General features: G+C 38.6%; 1 protein-coding gene across 2 annotated transcripts in view; it reads left to right on the top strand.

Moving 5' to 3' along the window:
* TSNAX (translin associated factor X) overlaps positions 1 to 15,043 on the top strand; it is a 47,738-nt gene extending 32,695 nt beyond the window's left edge. For both annotated transcript variants that reach the window (XM_077175603.1, XM_054629262.2), the window contains exons 5-6: positions 11,536 to 11,663; positions 13,256 to 15,043. In XM_077175603.1, the coding sequence (XP_077031718.1) occupies positions 11,536 to 11,663; positions 13,256 to 13,630 (503 nt within the window). In that variant the 3' untranslated portion in view covers positions 13,631 to 15,043. The remainder of the gene's footprint in view (positions 1 to 11,535; positions 11,664 to 13,255) is intronic.
* Positions 15,044 to 16,287: the final 1,244 nt, after the last annotated feature.

Raw genomic sequence — 16,287 nt, 5'->3', positions numbered from 1 at the left:
AAAAAGAAAGGAAGGCAAGAAGGTATTAGTGTGCTAAATAAGGGAGAGAAGAAGTAGACTCTGCTGTCTATCTTTCCAGCAGTCCGGTGTGGAATCTCTCAAATAGCTGAACTTCGCAGTTTTTTCGGACAGAACTAAAGGGTAGAAATACACAGCCCCCCAATGCATTTCTGAAGTTAGAACTGGAAATAGCTGTACTTTCACTTTTCCCCTCTCTTTAGGTGAGGTAAATGGTGAGTCTGTGCACTCCCATCAGTTGTATAATACTTGGCCCTAAGATCTTCCTGTTGTTTCTGTAATTAGGTATCTGTACCTCATTAAGAAGACTGTTTATAAAATCCAACTGAAATAAGTTGCCTTAGCTCTTCTACATATGCTTCTCTGCAAGGCAAGTTTGTGCCAGCTGTTGCCCATAGTGCATGTTTAATAAGGGAGTGCTAGAATATACCTGTGTGTTTCTGGGAAGACAAGGATTGCTTTTAGGCATTGTGTAAATGAGTTTGTGTGCATAACAAGTATAAAATGCTAACTTTCAGCTAGACCTTTACTCTTACCTTCGTTAAATCCTCTGCTCTCCAGTTAGTCATTGGGATGGCAAAAAAAGGAATATGCAGGCTTCAAGACATGTAGATCTTGGTTGTGCTGAAAGTGGCTTCAAGGAGGTGTCAGAGATGGGAAGATGCTTGAAGTCAGGATTATGAAGCTGAGATAGAAAACCTAGAAGCAGGAAAATGAAGGGACAGTTAGATGAAGAGCAACTGGGAGAGGGAATGCTTTATTTCACCTGCCCACCACTGTTTATGAAGAACTGTAATTGGGAGGTGAAAATGATTAGAGTTAAGAATGTTACTTTTAGTTTTGGTTTTAAGTCTAGTGTTCTTAAATTGTTGCTTTGCTTTTTTTCAATGGAAAAAGCTTGCATGTCTTTTTGAAAATAAAAGTAACTAAGAAAAGTCCTAGGTCTTTGTCTTTATGTATTTCCTTAGGTGGTAAATCTTGACCTTCCTTTAACCTAGTTTTCAACTCTGATTTTGTATTTTAAAGAAATTCTGGAGAACTAGTTAAAAAGCTTTTTATGAACAAAAACATTGCCATTAAACTGTTTTTTTCTTCCAAAAAGAATAAAGAAACGCTTATGTCCCATATCTCAAAAGCAGCATGTCTAATTAACCTCAAACTTCCTAAAAATGTTCTCCTTTGTCTTGAAACCAAACATGAAACATCCTCCTGTTCCCCACCCTACCTCTCACAGAAGGAGTAAAAGGGTTCGAAATTGAGCTTATAATGGAAACCGCTGTAGCAGCCTTAACTGGGGAATCATGATTGTCTGCATAATAAAGCTGCCTAATACATATTTTATTCAGTATAATAACTGTTAGCCTATAAATAGAAGAATGCTATGAGTGTTATGCTTGGGAATATTGTTTGCCACTTGTAATTGTTAAATGCTTTTTTTGGGGTTACTCCAAGCAGTTGTTCTTTTGACTCGAAGATAAAACAATTCTGGCAGAGCACTAAAGGAGTTTCGTGCTTTCCCTCATTAAGAATAGTGCTAATGGCACGCAGGACGTTTCCCCAAAGGACACTTGCATGAGCTCAAACACTGAGTATAGCACTAATTGAACAACAACAAAAACTGATGACTGTTTTCTACACGTTTCTTAACAGTACAGATTGTCCCAGGGGATGATTAAACAAGCAAACAAAGAGATACTGAAATAATGAAGTCTTTTTTTAATGCAGAGCTCTTCATTTGTTATGTTAGAATGTTCTGCTTTTGTTGATATTTTTAAAGCTTTACTATTTGCAATATAGAATTCCTGCTCCTTTGGCCCACTTTGCAGTGTATACCTTATATATCCTGTGAGGAAATATGTACCCTTTCTTTAAAATTGTTGAGAGACATTATGCAAGAAAAGGACTGAAAAAGATTGTATGGATTTATGAAAGGGAGGAAGAAAATTTTCAGGATTTTTTATTTGTATATACAGATGTGTTTAAGTATTTTTATATATGTATTTAACTCTCAACTACTGAGGGAAATATCATCAGTATACAGAAAAGATCTGTACGGAACTTCATGACAAGAAAGATGTGCTCTGCAGTATGTGTAGGGTCCCACACTTCCACTACACCAACCCCATGCAGTGCTGCAGGCTGAGGGAAGAGCAACTGGAAAACTGCCTGCTGGAAAAGGATCTGGGCTTTCTGGTCTACAGCAGCTGAACATGATCCTCCAGTGCATGCCCAGGTGACCAGGAAAGCCAGAGGCATCCTGGCCTCTATCACCAACAGTGTGCCCAGCAGGACCAGAGCACTGATTGTCCCCCTGTATTCAGCACTGGCTGCACCTCAAGTTCTGCGTCCAGTTTTGGACCCATCACTAGAACTTTGACCACTGAGGTTCTGGAACATGTCCAGAGAAGGGCAATGGAACAAGTGAAGGGTTTGGGGCACAGATCTGCTAAGGGGTGGCTGATGGAGCTGGAGATTTAGCCTGGAGAAGAGGAGACTCAGGAAGAACACTTTACAACTGCCTGAAAGGAGAATGTAACCAGGTGGGGGTGCTCCCTTCTCCAATGTAACAAGAAATGGGACATGAGGAAATGGCCTCAAGTCACTCTAGGGGAGGTTTATATAGTATATTAAGAAAAATTTAATCATGGGAAGGGTTGTCAAGCATTGGAACAGGCTGCCCAGGAGAGTGATGGAGTCTCCATCCCTGGAGGTATTTAAAAGACATGTAGATGTGGCACTTAGAGACATGGTTTAGTGGTGGACATGGCAGTGTTGGGTTAGTGGTTGGATTCAGTTGATCCTAAAAGTCTTTTCCAACCTGAAAAATTCTATGATTCTATGTTAGGATGTATGTAATTCAAAGCATGTGCTGAATCTTCTCTGCATAAATGCAGAACTTGTGTACTGCAGAGGAAAAATTAAGGACTGCTCAATAAGTTGGCTCTGTGTGGGATTGAATGGAGTACCTTTTCAACATGACTTTGTTAAATGAAATCTCTAGCTATTTGAGGACTTTACTCAGTTTTTTGCCTCTTAAGACAAAATATTGAATGGGGAGCCCATAATTCTTCTGGAGTTTCTTAAGTGGAGTGATGTGGGGTGATGATGGTAGAGGCAAGTGGAGCACTGCTGGCTGACCTTTGCTGTGTGCCTGTGCTTGCAGCAGTGGTGAGTGGAGTGCTGTGCACAGGGAAGCTCATTAGCTGTTTATCATGTCTGCACTTGCTCTCAATAGGATTAGATGATGGGGCTGTAAAATGTCAGCACCTTGTCAAAACTATTGCTCTGTGACTGCTTCTGCTGATGATGATGCAGGAAATTCTGTGTAAAAGTTCAGCAGTGACGCAGTCTAACACATCATTTATCTTGTGCAGGCACTATTTGTATTCTGAGAGATTGATATAATGAAGCTTATTTCTGTCTCCTGCCTTATGCCATTTAGAGTCACTTTAGGCATGTAAGATACAGCAACAAACTGCATTGCTCGATTGGACCAGGCCAGTTAAGTCTGTGTGGATGAAAAGGAAATACTTCAGTTGCACTAGAATGCCACTTTCTAACTGCAGTGTGTTGGACCACCAGACAGGATGCTGTAAGAAATGCTATGGAGAGGAGTGGGGTCTGTCCAAGCAGGCCAGCTTTAGATTACTGATGACTTAAGTAACAACATTTTTTTAGGTATTGTATGAAGGATTTTAATTAGAATGCAAACTAAAGGAACTGTCTATGTAATGATTTCTGTCTTTACTTGGCTTGGTTTTTTTTCTTAGCTTTTTAACTCAAAATATGGAAATAACATACTCAGATTGTTCTATCTTTGTAAGCACACATGTATTTCTGAAATAATATCAAGGTGCACAATATCAAGGATATAATATCAATGTGCTGTTCTGCAGATCAGGAACAGTATAAGTAGAACACTTGTTTTTTTTTTCTTGAGAAAGCTTAAAAACTGTAATTAAAATAGATGGCATATTTAATTTTAGGTTGGTAAGAGAAAGGAAAAGCTTTGTACTGCAGGAAGAAGGTATCAAGAATTGGAAATGTCTCACCCAGGATGAGACCTAAATACACCTAAAACTTGAAAGGAAAGCTGACCATGAAGGAAGCAATCAGGTTTATGCAAGATGGTGGGAAAACACAGGAACAGGATGTGACTGAAGAATTAATCTCTTGCTGTTGTAGGTGAGGGGTAAAATGCCAGAAATGGAAACAAAGTTTCCTTATTATACTGGAAAATTAACAGAATTTGCAGTGAATAAGCTTATGGTTATCAGATGCAATTTTGTTAATTTCTTTCTTTCTGTTTTGTTATTTTCTGTGGTGAAACTGGTTTGGTTTTTTTTCATTCTGCAAGTTGCCTATTTGAAATTTGATACCTTCAGTTTGTTGCATTTTGCTGCCCTTTTATTATTTTTGTTTCATGTCTTTTTCCTAAGTTCTTCTAAGGAAAAGGAAAAAACAGTGACTGCAAGGCCTCACTTTGTATTTTCTGATGCAGGTTTTGTATGTCCATACACAAAAATTAAAACAAACCTGCAAACATGAATGCAAATTCTGACGTGAACAAACTAGGCATGCACTATGTGAGAATTGATTATCAGCTCATCCCGGAATGAGATATAAATTCAGCAGGAGCCATTCAGAGCAGCAGAAGTCAATAAGAGAAGCTATGTAGAGTCTTCTAAAGATTCATGCCGTGGGTCAGCATGATCAAAAGATTGTCCTTTCCTGCTTCTCACTTAAGACCTAACTGTCCTGAAGTCCTGCTGTACTATTATGACAAATACTATGGTTACTCACATGACAGCCTGAAACTAGTGACATCGTTTGTCTTTTAATTCAGTCTCATAGCTGGCAAATGGAGGAGACCTTGTTCTCTGGCTCAGGAATTTTTTTCAACCCTGCAGTTATTGACATTAGTGATTCACAGCCCAGATCTCTCCAGCCTTTGCAGGAACCAAGTGCAGCTGGAACATAAGAGAAGTTAAAAAAAAAATCTGTGAAGCTTTTTTGTTTGTTTATTTAAAATCACACAGGAGAATGTGTCATAGAGGAACTCCATTCCAAGAAGCAATGGGGATAGCACATCATGGTTAGGTTTTTTGTTTTGCAGTCACGTGGCGAGAAATAGAGGTTGGCAAGTGGTGAAGTACCTTTGTGCCATCTCACAGATCTGTGTTTGAGGACAAATGGCCACTATTGGTTCTTCTGATGTGCTTGTGAGTTGAATCTGTTGCATGGAAACATCATCACCTCAAGAAGAACTTTCACTGTGTTTTGAACTGCAGAAGCTGTGTTGTGTTAGGTGCTCTTTCTTCTTTGATCATTGAACATCCTGGCTGAGTCAGAGCTTCCTTTCTTTGGTATCTTGAACACTTGCCCTCAAGGCTGCCAGCAGTGTCTGACTGACTGAATGACTTTTAAAACTCTGTATTAATTATAAAGGCAATTGGGGGTGGTCAAAGAGGTCAGGAAGACTACTTGTCACAGGAATAGTTTTGTAAGAACTCATATAAAACACTGGGTGCCCTTCATAGTTGCTACATTTTGGGCTTGCAAGTTGGAATAAAACCCCAAACTTCAGAACAAAAACCTTGGTTCAAGGTTTTTTTTTGTTTTGTTTTGTTTTGGTTTTTTGGTTGGTTTTTGTTGTTGTTGTTGGTTTTTGTTTTTTGGGGTTTTTTTTGTTCAAGCGTGGTACATCCCTTAGGTCTCCAAGTAGAAGCAAAATAAAAGTTTGTGAATTTCTCACCCACAATTATTCATCTTGCAAAAAGGCCTATTGTTTGTCATATGTCCATGTTTTTAATAACAGTATAAAAAAGGCTTGATTGCTTGATTCCCTGCTCTCTGCAATGAGAGATTAAAATATTGTTTGCAGTTCTTTGAAGGGTTTTTGTGCCTGTTTGGAGAAATAATTTAACTCTCACAGGCACCTGTCTGATAGGGAACTTATATTTGTTTCTGGGGCTTTTGGGAAAACTGACTAATCTTGGTATTGCCTTTTCCCCTGAAATGGTATTACCTTTTCCCCTGAAGTGTGTATTCAACTTTAAACAAAGTGCAAACAATATTAACACTTCAGTATCTGCAGTACATCGCTTCAACACATGCAGCTAGAAGAGATGTGGGTGTGTCAAGTAGCAGTTGACTAATGAACAAAGCATTACAGAAGCTTTGGAGCTTTACAGAAGAAATTTACATTATTTTAATTATTAATATAATTGTAAACCTACTCAGCTTTTGAATTATTACTGAGCAAATAGAATAGGGTGTTTTCCCAAATATGTAAGCTCATACAGATTTTTGTTCTAATACTTTTATTTGTATTTATTAGTTAGTATTGTTTTATAAAATCCATCCCTGACTGGAATTACTCTTTTAAGACATTTCCACAACAGGATGTCCAGAGCATTCCTGTCTGTGTGGAGAACTGGCTTTATCCTCTTTCAGTGTGTGTTACAAAATTAACCTTTCACTTCATGCTCACAATCAACAAAATGCTTCGATTGTGTCATAGCCTCAGTTTAAGTTTAATTACTAAAGTTTTTACCTCTTCTGCCAAGAAAAAGATCTCTGAATCTTTGGAATCATTGTCAAGTATGCAGAGAACTTTAAAGGAGTAGATTAAGGTGTGAATTACCAGTTTCATCTTAATAGGACACTGGCATTAGTTTTTCTGTTAATACTTCTAAACTTATTGTATCTACTTGTTTCAATTGGTGGTTACTTGTTTGCTTATTTCACTTATTTCTCCCTTGTATTCATCCATATGCTTCTAGAAACAAGTTCTCTAAGTTTACCATGCTCCCCATATTCTGTATAATTATTTCTCTGGTTGGGATTTCCATAACCTTTTTTTCCTGGATTATGGCAGGGATTTCTGTGTTTTGATGGTGGCTATTTTTTTGTTGTTGCTTTCTTTGTTTTTTGGGGGGAGGAGAAAGAAGGGAAGTTTTTTTTCTGTGTTTGTTTGGGGTTTTTTTAATGACAATGTAACTTGCCAGCCTAAACATGAGGATAAGATAGAGCCTTGTCAGTGCTGTTTTGGTTTTGTAATGAATCAGCAAATGGGTAGTTTCACATGACTCGCCCTGTAAATAATGTACCCCACCCTTCATGCAGTGATCCTGGAAGAAGCTTGCTGGGTGTATCTTCCTACCATCTTTCTAGTGGCTGCTCTTGGCCTGTATTCCTGCTGTATGGCTTAGGGGAGGAGCTGGGTGAGAGAGCACAGGCTTGTGTATATCTGCTTGTGTCCACACCATCAGCACAGGCTCCTCTCTAAACAAAAAGATAGAGAGAAACAGGACAAAGGATGAAAGAAGATGAGTTTGGGAAGAAATAGGGAGAGAAGCAGCTTATTTGAGAAGATGGCAGGTGGCACTGGCATTGCTAACCTTAACAACTGAGAAGCATGAAATCCTTTTGAACCTGTTTTGTAACTGTTGAACTGAGATTTAAAGGAGGAAATGAAGTAAACAAAATTTTAGAAGGAAACTTTCACCTCTTATTTGATCTGTCATTCTGGGTGGAAGCTTCCATGCATGCATGGATGCATGCATATCTCAGGTGGAATTAAATTCTGTTTACCCTAATATGACTCCTGCAATTAAGTATTTTCAATTATTTACTCATTCTTTAGATAGAACTAGCTTTTCCTCTGTCTTATGCATTCATTTGACTCTTGGATTGAGTGCTCCAATTATGTTTTTTAAAATAATTTTTTCATTTAAGAAACCTAATTTCTTTCTAAGTTTCTTATGGTAACTGCTTTTTCTTCTTTCTCAGATCTTGCATATGTAATTAAGGAAAAAGGTCTTGAATATCAGTTGGCAAAAAGTGCTAAAATTTTCAGGGAGAAAAATCTATATTTGTACATACATGCTCAGAAGATATCTCAGTGTAACTCTGTAGTTCTTGTACACAAAATAATTTTTTTAAAACATAAAAGGGAGCTGCTATACTGGGTCACTGTCACTTGTCTAGTATAAGCTATTTGTATAGAATAAATGTAATAAAATATCAAAATACTTAAGCAGTTAATTTTTTACCTTGCATCTGTAATTTTAAGAGGTGCTAGTAAAAATAATACAGTGTTTTTAATTGGTATTTTTGTCCATGTACTACAAAAAAACCCAAACCCATAAAAGGCAGTCTTAAAAACTATTCTATTACTGGCAGCTCAATCCATAAATAAGCTAATTTTGGAATAAATCCAAAACAAGAGCATAAAGGGAAAGGTATTGTTGGATGGTGTAGTGAAATGGGATGGGGTTTTTCACCTTGGGAATTATTTGCTGAAAATAGCGGATGTCCTACCATTAAGCTAAAACATAACACGTTTAAACATCCTTCTACCTGTACATGGAAATACCTTATTTCAAGGTCTTGGCTCATTGAAATACCATATTGTAGCCACTTCTGACAGAAGGACTTGTTAAAAGCAAAAAAAAAAAAAAAAAAGAAGAAAAAGTAAAATACTAGTATTTTTTGCAAAATAGTCATGAACAGGATTTGTTAGCAGTCTATTTGTGATAGACTTTAATTGAGTTTGGTAAGGCTTATAAATAGTGGGAGATAGATTCCCTAATTATGAGAAGGTGACAGTAAATGGCAAACAGACTGTGTGCAACATTCACATGGTGGTGTTAAACAAAAGGCAGGAGCACAAGGCTGGAACATGTCAGCTAGTGTGGCATGGCAGGAGGAAGCAAAGATCTATGTGTGTACATATGTATAAATATGCCCTCATTAAAAAGTACATAAAGATAAAAGAACAGAAGAGCCAAACACTTACAATGGAAAAGGACAAAACATGTATGAAATAGTAAAGTGGAGTGAGTTGAAAGCGGGAGATCTGACTGATTGAGAAGACTGTTTACCAAAAAGTTTGAGGGCTGATTTGATCTCTCTGAGAGCTGTGGAAAATGCCAAGTTGATTCTTCATATGTGATAGTCTTCTCCATAGATAGCAGAGGGAGATTCTCACAGATGTTGTCATGTTGAGTGCTGCTGTATCTGGTAGCTTACAGCTTATCCACAGAAAAAGCCAAAATTTCGTAATAGATTACTGGTCCTGTTACATCAGAAGTTAAGTCAGGGAAAGAGTGAGTGATGAAATCTACCTCTCTGCACCCTGTGAAGTTATTTGTCTTAAAAGATCCTGAGTAGCTTTTATCTAGTGTGTTTTTCTATTGCTTGTGCCCAGAATGCTTTACCTGAATTCTGTTGATTAAATTATGCTGTTTAATTGGCCTTGCCAGCTCTGTGTTTGTGTTCTGGTTTGTGAACAGCACTGTTGAGTGTGAGTTTGGTTGCTGCATATTTATTCTGCTTTTCCCAGTGCTGCTGTAGAGTACTATAAAGGAATTGCCATTCTGAGTTGCTTCTGCTCAAATACATATTTAAAAGGGAAAAAAAAATGCAGGTCACTTATCATGCTTTTGTAGTGGGTACATGGAAAGCCTCCCACCCCTTGAGTTTTTTAGGGTATTTCCACACTCATCTGTTATTTAAATCTATGTTCTCTTCTTTTTGATTTAGACTATTTCTTTGATCTAGGTGAAGCCTAAATTTGCTTCTTCCTGCATACTTCCATAAGCTGAAGTCCTGGCACTGTACAGGTCAGTTGAGGGTGTTAAGATTATTTTAATGGAAACAGGCTTCTACTTCTGGTACCCTTGGTTACATCCTCATTTTCTCACTGACAAAACTATTGTCTAATCCTGGCCCTCTTGCAGCATGATACCTGTTAGTGTCTCTTGAAGTGAAGTCATCCCCTTAAAATGGCTCAGAATAGCTCTGCTAGAACCATTTCTGTCATGTGCCTGTTCCTTTAATGTCCTCTTTGGGCATTCTCTGTTCATGGGTCAGATATACACAGGCATTGACTTTGTCTCTGCAACTTTTTTTAGCTTAGTACTGCCGTGGCTGTTTGTTCCAGCGTTGTTTCTGCGTTTTTTTCCACCAGCAGTGCCAGCTTCAGCTTTCTGCTTAGAAACTTTCCTCACATGCTTCCCCCAAATTTGCTCTCTGCACATAAACTGACAACCTGTAAAATCTGTGTCTGAACATTCAAACTTTTTTTTTTAGATCTCACTTTTGTTGTAACGTGTCACTGTTGAGTCAGAGATGACACATAGTCCAATCAGAAGGCAAAGTGGCAAAAGCATCATTTAGTTCATCCTCTCTTCTTTTATAGCTTAGTTTGCTACAGGTGGACCTGATTGATCATATAATCAATAATTTCACATGATTGGCTAATTAAAAAGACACCCATTTGTGTCTTGTTAAACAATCCTATGAGAAAAACAGAAAAACAGATTATTAGAAAAACACCACCTGCAGGTTGTTTTAATATTTGGCTATCATTGTTTATCTCCAGCTCCCTAAGGCTTCCCAGGCCAATTCTGGGAAAACTTATGTAGCTTTCTCTTTCTCCAGGCTGTCACATCCACAGTAACGCATAATAAAACCACCATCTGCTAAGTAGGTAGTGAGAGAGAATTGTGGCAGGTAGCTGTAGATGGCATACAAATCTGGTACAAGCTAGATTTGTTATCCCATCTTTTATTCCCTTTGCAACACACTGACTCCTGTTGTCCCCCTGCACACCTTAGTTTTAGAGTGTAAGTTCTTTTGGACAGAGCAGTTATTCATGTATTCATAGAATCACAGAACAGTTAGGGTTGGAAGGGACCTCTAGAAATGACCTAGTCCGACCCTTCTGCCAAAGCAGGATCACCTCTTGGTCTTCTTATTGGGCATCACAGTCATGTCTAGTTTGTTTATTTGTTTATTTATTTGATCTGGAGAGAATTGTAATAACAGATGCTTTGCCTTGAATGTGAATTTCACCAAACCTGCGTATTTTAAGGAGCCTGATTCTCACAAAATAGAGAAGTGGGAAGCTCAGTTTTAGACAAATATCTACTACAAGTCCTCCTGGGTAGGGTTGCTCTCGATCTGTTTATCCCCCAGCCTCTGCTGATAGTGGGGATCCCCTGACCCAGGTGCAGCACCTTGCACTTGGTCATGTTAAACTGCATGGGATTCCCATGGACCCAACTTCTCAGGCTTGTCCTAGTCTCTCTGGGTCGCATCCCATCCCTCAGGTGCATCAACTGCACCACTCAGCTCAGCGTCATCTGCAGATTTGCTGAGGGATCCGAGTATGAGCCCTTGGAAATATTATGGGGAGCTGATCTCCACTATGTTTCTGAGAATACCATGATGCTTTATTTAGAAATTACAGAAGGTTCTGCATGAAAGATGCAGATGGAGTAAAAACTTGAACGTGTTTCTCTGTGTGCTTGGTCTGACTTTCATGCTTCAGAAACGTGCTATGTTAGATTATGCTTCAATGTTATTTCTGGATTATGTTAATTTTCACTTTTTGCTGGTAACCTTCAAATAGTCTCACTTAAAAGATTTCTTAAAAACTAAATAATTGTGAGCATGGATCAGTGCTGGAAAGTTTGAAGCATGAGCTTGTTTCTGCTGTTTTTGCAGGGCTTCAAGAATATGTTGAGGCAGTTTCGTTTCAGTATTTTATCAAAACACGATCTTTGATCAGCATTGAAGAGATCAACAAACAACTAATATTTACAGCAGAAGACAGAGAAGAAACAACAAACATGGTAAAAGTTTTTCTTTTCTCAGTTGACAAACATCTTTCTGGGATGGAAATGCAGCGAGAAGGCTTAGTCACATTTTTGGCATCTGATTAAATAAGGCCAGTTAGTGGAATGGGATTAGATAGACATGTGGGCTTTGACTCACTTGTTCAAAACATGCCTTTTATTCTGATAAGTAGTAAACTAAATCTGTGGGATACAAGTTTATAAATTTCACATCCTTTTTATGCAGAGCAAACTGAACTCTTTCTGATATGGCAAAAGATCCAGGACAGTGAAATGCTAGCTAACAAATGTAGCGGAGGGATTTTTAGTGCCTGGGGCTGTCTCTAAGACCTTCTGGTGTATAGTGATGTTGCAGAAGTTGGAGGACACAAACAAATCCAAGGCAGGATGAGGTCCATGACTGAAATCTTATTGCTGGTGTTGAACTAGTCACTGCAGGCATTGTATTTGCCTTGTGCATATGCCTTAGCTGCATCATTTGTAACTCTCCTGGAGCTGATTCCTTTCAGAGGACAGGCTGGTATCCCATTATACCTTAGCCCTAATGCCGTATCTGCTGTTTCTTGACCTGCCTGTACTCCTAGCCTGCCCTAAATGGCTCATAGGGACAAACTACTGTCACCAAACACAGTAAACTGGGTGCAGTTTGATTGCTGACAGAGGACAACAGTGATTTGGTAGCAATCTACAGAAGTGCACAAGCAGTTGAGGTGCAGTGTACAGTAATGCTGCTTTACATGAATTCCTGAGTTTGCTTCTGCTGAAGAGATTGTGCTGTAAAGCACTTCTCATTCTTTCTTTATTCTCTTGGTATTTGCAGAGAAGCCTGATTTTTAGCTTAAATTAATTTGTTTTTACCAGAGGTACCAGCTCTGAAGTTGTTAACCCCAGCGTGCATGCCTCTGACCCGATCTGTCAATTTGGGTAGACAGCATATTATGGGAACAAGTGAACAGAAAGAAACCTGAATTGTCTCCCACGTTACCAATATTCTGGCTATAAAAAGTATTGGAAACTTGGATATTGGAGCAAAGTTGTAACTTTGTAATGGGTTTGCTTCATGAAGATTTTTGTTTGTTATTTTAATAAGCTTAGTTGATATAAAACAGATCTGAGAATACGATGGCTACTTGTAGAGAATATATTTTGAAATTCAAGACACCATTATGAAATTATATTACTTGTTTTCATAATGCAGACTATTTTTGACTGATTTGCTAACTTTGGACTGACTAGGAAAAAAATCTATCAGGCTGAGATCTGTCAGATGAAAGAAAACCCCAAACAACTGCAAATAAATGTTGCTGCAAAGATGTGATAATTCTGTGTGCCAATAGAAATGGTAGAGTTAGGGTATGTTTATCATACTTGCTAGAATGAAAATGACATCTCAAGTAGAAATTACCTTTTTATATGCTGGAATGAGATTAGTACTTCTGAAATCAGACCATGTGGAAGTGCCATGCAATTTAATTTTCCAGAATGTTTTAAATTTCCAGTTATGTTAGATGAGTTAGCGTGTAGTTGAACCATTACAGATGGCATTCTCACACTTTTCTGTGCTGGACTTTCTTCCATTCTGTCTCCAGACCTCCAATTCCCAGGATAAACAGCCCCATAGGTGGAGCCTGAAGGTAACTCCTGTGGATTACCTGCTGGGAGTGGCGGATCTGACGGGAGAGCTGATGCGGCTGTGCATCAGCAGCGTTGGCAACGGGGACATCGACACGCCCTTCGAACTGAGCCAGTTCTTGCGCCAGATTTACGATGGCTTCACCTTCATTGGCAACACCGGACCTTACGAAGTCTCCAAGAAGCTCTACACCTTGAAACAGAGTCTGGCAAAGGTAGAGAATGCCTGCTACACATTAAAAGTACGGGGATCCGAAATCCCGAAGCACATGCTGGCGGATGTCTTCTCCACCAAAACGGAATTGATTGACCAAGAGGAGGGGCTTCCTTAAAATCAGAAAGCTCTTGTTACTCAGAAGAGAAGAGGACATAGAGAAAGCTCTCTAGTTACGGTTTGTGGGGTTGTGACCTTCGCAAAACTTTTTAGTAGAGACATTTTTAGTTTTATCTATGAGAAGGCTGTTTGCAGTGGTAATTTGTAACCAAAAATACTTTTTATGATGTGCAAGAGAAGAAATGTTTGACTTTGGCCTCTTGGTATGGAATTTCCTATATTGCTCCATTGTATCTTCTTTCAGAATGACCAAAATTTCCACTGCACTCTACTCCAGTGACTGTCATTTGTGTGACTCACCTAAAACTAAGATTTCATCAAGCACAGCAGTGGAAAAAATGGTTAGGTGCTCTTATTTAGCATTATCCATAGGTTTCTGCTGACTCATTTTTTGAATATTTGGGTTCTGTACTCATATCATACCTACAACAATGCACCTGTGAATAAGTGCACCCATTGACTTGGGACTGGGGTGGTCTCAACAGTGCCATGTAATTCAAGTTTTCTCTGATTAGTGCTTTAAACTATGAAACTAAGTCAACTTTTTGTCCAATTGATAATGAAGATAATTGCATCAGGTAAATACTACTGTCACCTGTTATTTTGGGTCTCTGTTAAAAATTGGCTCCGTTTGAGCTCAAACTGGTACTTCACAGTTTTGAGATGAGCTAGGAAATCCACAGAAAATAATTGTGAAAAGTATTGTTCTACATTTTTTGTAATACAGTTTAATGCAGAATCTGACATATTTTTGTTTGTGGACAAAAGAAATTGTCATACAAAGTATGTAATTTGGTGTTAGGATAAGCAGTTTTTGGGCAGAACAAATATGTTGCAGTGCTGGAAGTCTGTTCTCCATTGTTTGTGCTGCCCTGAGGACCTCCAGTGGGATTGAACTGGTATAAGTGGAAAAGGGCTAGCCAAGCTTTAAATATATGTTAGCAGGAACTATTTCATGTGCATGTTCCTGTGGAAAGGAAATTGCAAACAGAAGTAAGGCAGGCATTCTGGTTTCCACATTTATCTTTGAGGGGGGTATGTCACTGTTGGCAAAAAATCAGGGCTTTATGCTGGTGTCTGAAGTTATGAAGGTCTGATAATGTACATAATGCTAAAGGAAAACAGATAAAACAACATGATCTCTAGACTCCAGGAAATAGGCCTCCCAACTGCAATTGAAAATACTGCATGTTTTTTATTTCCACTTCCATCTGCTGTGATACTGCCAATACTTTTCCCATGAGCATGTCCTGAGTAGCTGGAATCATCTGATATATGGATAGGAATGGTAAATACATTTCTGTCAAATTTTTCCATTGTTTCCACATAAAGTAGTGTGGGGTGGATTGAACAAGGAGTGGTATTTTTCCTATTGTTTAATACTATTTTTTACAATAAATTCTGAAAAGTAGTCACTGTCTCTATGTTGGTCCTTTTGCCTGTCAGTCCAAGTGGTAAATTATGGTGCATGTTTCCCACCATGGACTTCACTTGGAAGTTTTGATCCATTCCTATATTCATACTTCCATGGGCACTTTCTAATGCTGAATGTTTTTTTCTCCCTTAACTTTATTCTGCAATGTCTGATAACTTGTTTGTATAGAAACTTCATGTGAATCTTTTGAATGAAAAAAATGCAAAGGATTCAGATGACAAAGCAAGTATATCTCTGGAACAAAGCTCTAGAAACAGTACCCATGTTTCTACATCTTACCTTTGTTTTCTGCTTTTTTTTTCCTGATGAGAGGAGGGGAAAGAAAGAAGGCTAGTTGCTAAAAAGGAATAGTTTTGGGGTGTCACCCTCTCCCTGAGATGCATACATCTAGGATTTCAGTTGGTGCAGCTACGGTGCGGTTGTGCCTCTTTTGGCACACTAAATTTACTGCAGGTCATTGCTTGTTTAGTGTAAGTGTGCAAAGTGAAAGCAGATACTGTTAGACATAGTGTGTGATATTAAGCAGAGATCTGTCTCTTGTCTGTCCTAGCAGCTATCAGGGGGAACTAAAAAATGTTCATGGCACAGTTTGAAACGGATGAGATGAGTTTCAGCACATTGCACTGCTTGGCTCAGTGACATTCTGCCTCTAGCCATGGAATGAGCACACAGTGGCCACCACTTTAGTCAGCTCCTGCTTTTATACAGTCATTCATAATTTTAAAACTACAGATGTCTAAAAAGAGTACTTTTTCCCCCCAGCAATGTTTAGAAGTAGATGCTCTTTCAACAAGTACACACTGGCTCTAATGATTTTGAGATTTAAATTTTTGGTAAGGCAATAGAAATTTTTTTAATGGCAGGCATGATTTCTAAACTTCAGGCTGCCTGGCCATAATCAAAAGCTGTGAATAATTTCTAATAAGAAGCAAAGTGTATGTGCGGTGTATTAAAACACCAGCACAGATGGGAAGTAGCTAATGGCCTGAAAACCTCCTGCTAAAGGAAATATTTTCCCCAAAAAACAATTGCACTGTAGCTATTTGAAAAGTGACAGACATTTATCAGCAAAACAAGCTGCTAAACAAGCAATGGCAATTTTCCCATTTCTTATCCCATTACTCTATGGAGCTATTGATACGCTTGGTCTGCAGCCAGAACAGGACTACGTCATAGCAGATGTTTCACAAGGGCAGCTCTGCATGCTAAAAATCATCTCT

Source organism: Agelaius phoeniceus, chromosome 3, assembly GCF_051311805.1.
Source record: "Agelaius phoeniceus isolate bAgePho1 chromosome 3, bAgePho1.hap1, whole genome shotgun sequence".
In the NCBI taxonomy this organism is placed as follows: Eukaryota; Metazoa; Chordata; class Aves; order Passeriformes; family Icteridae; genus Agelaius; species Agelaius phoeniceus.
Note: the sequence above shows the minus strand (reverse complement) of the source record. Positions and strands in the feature narration are given on the sequence as shown.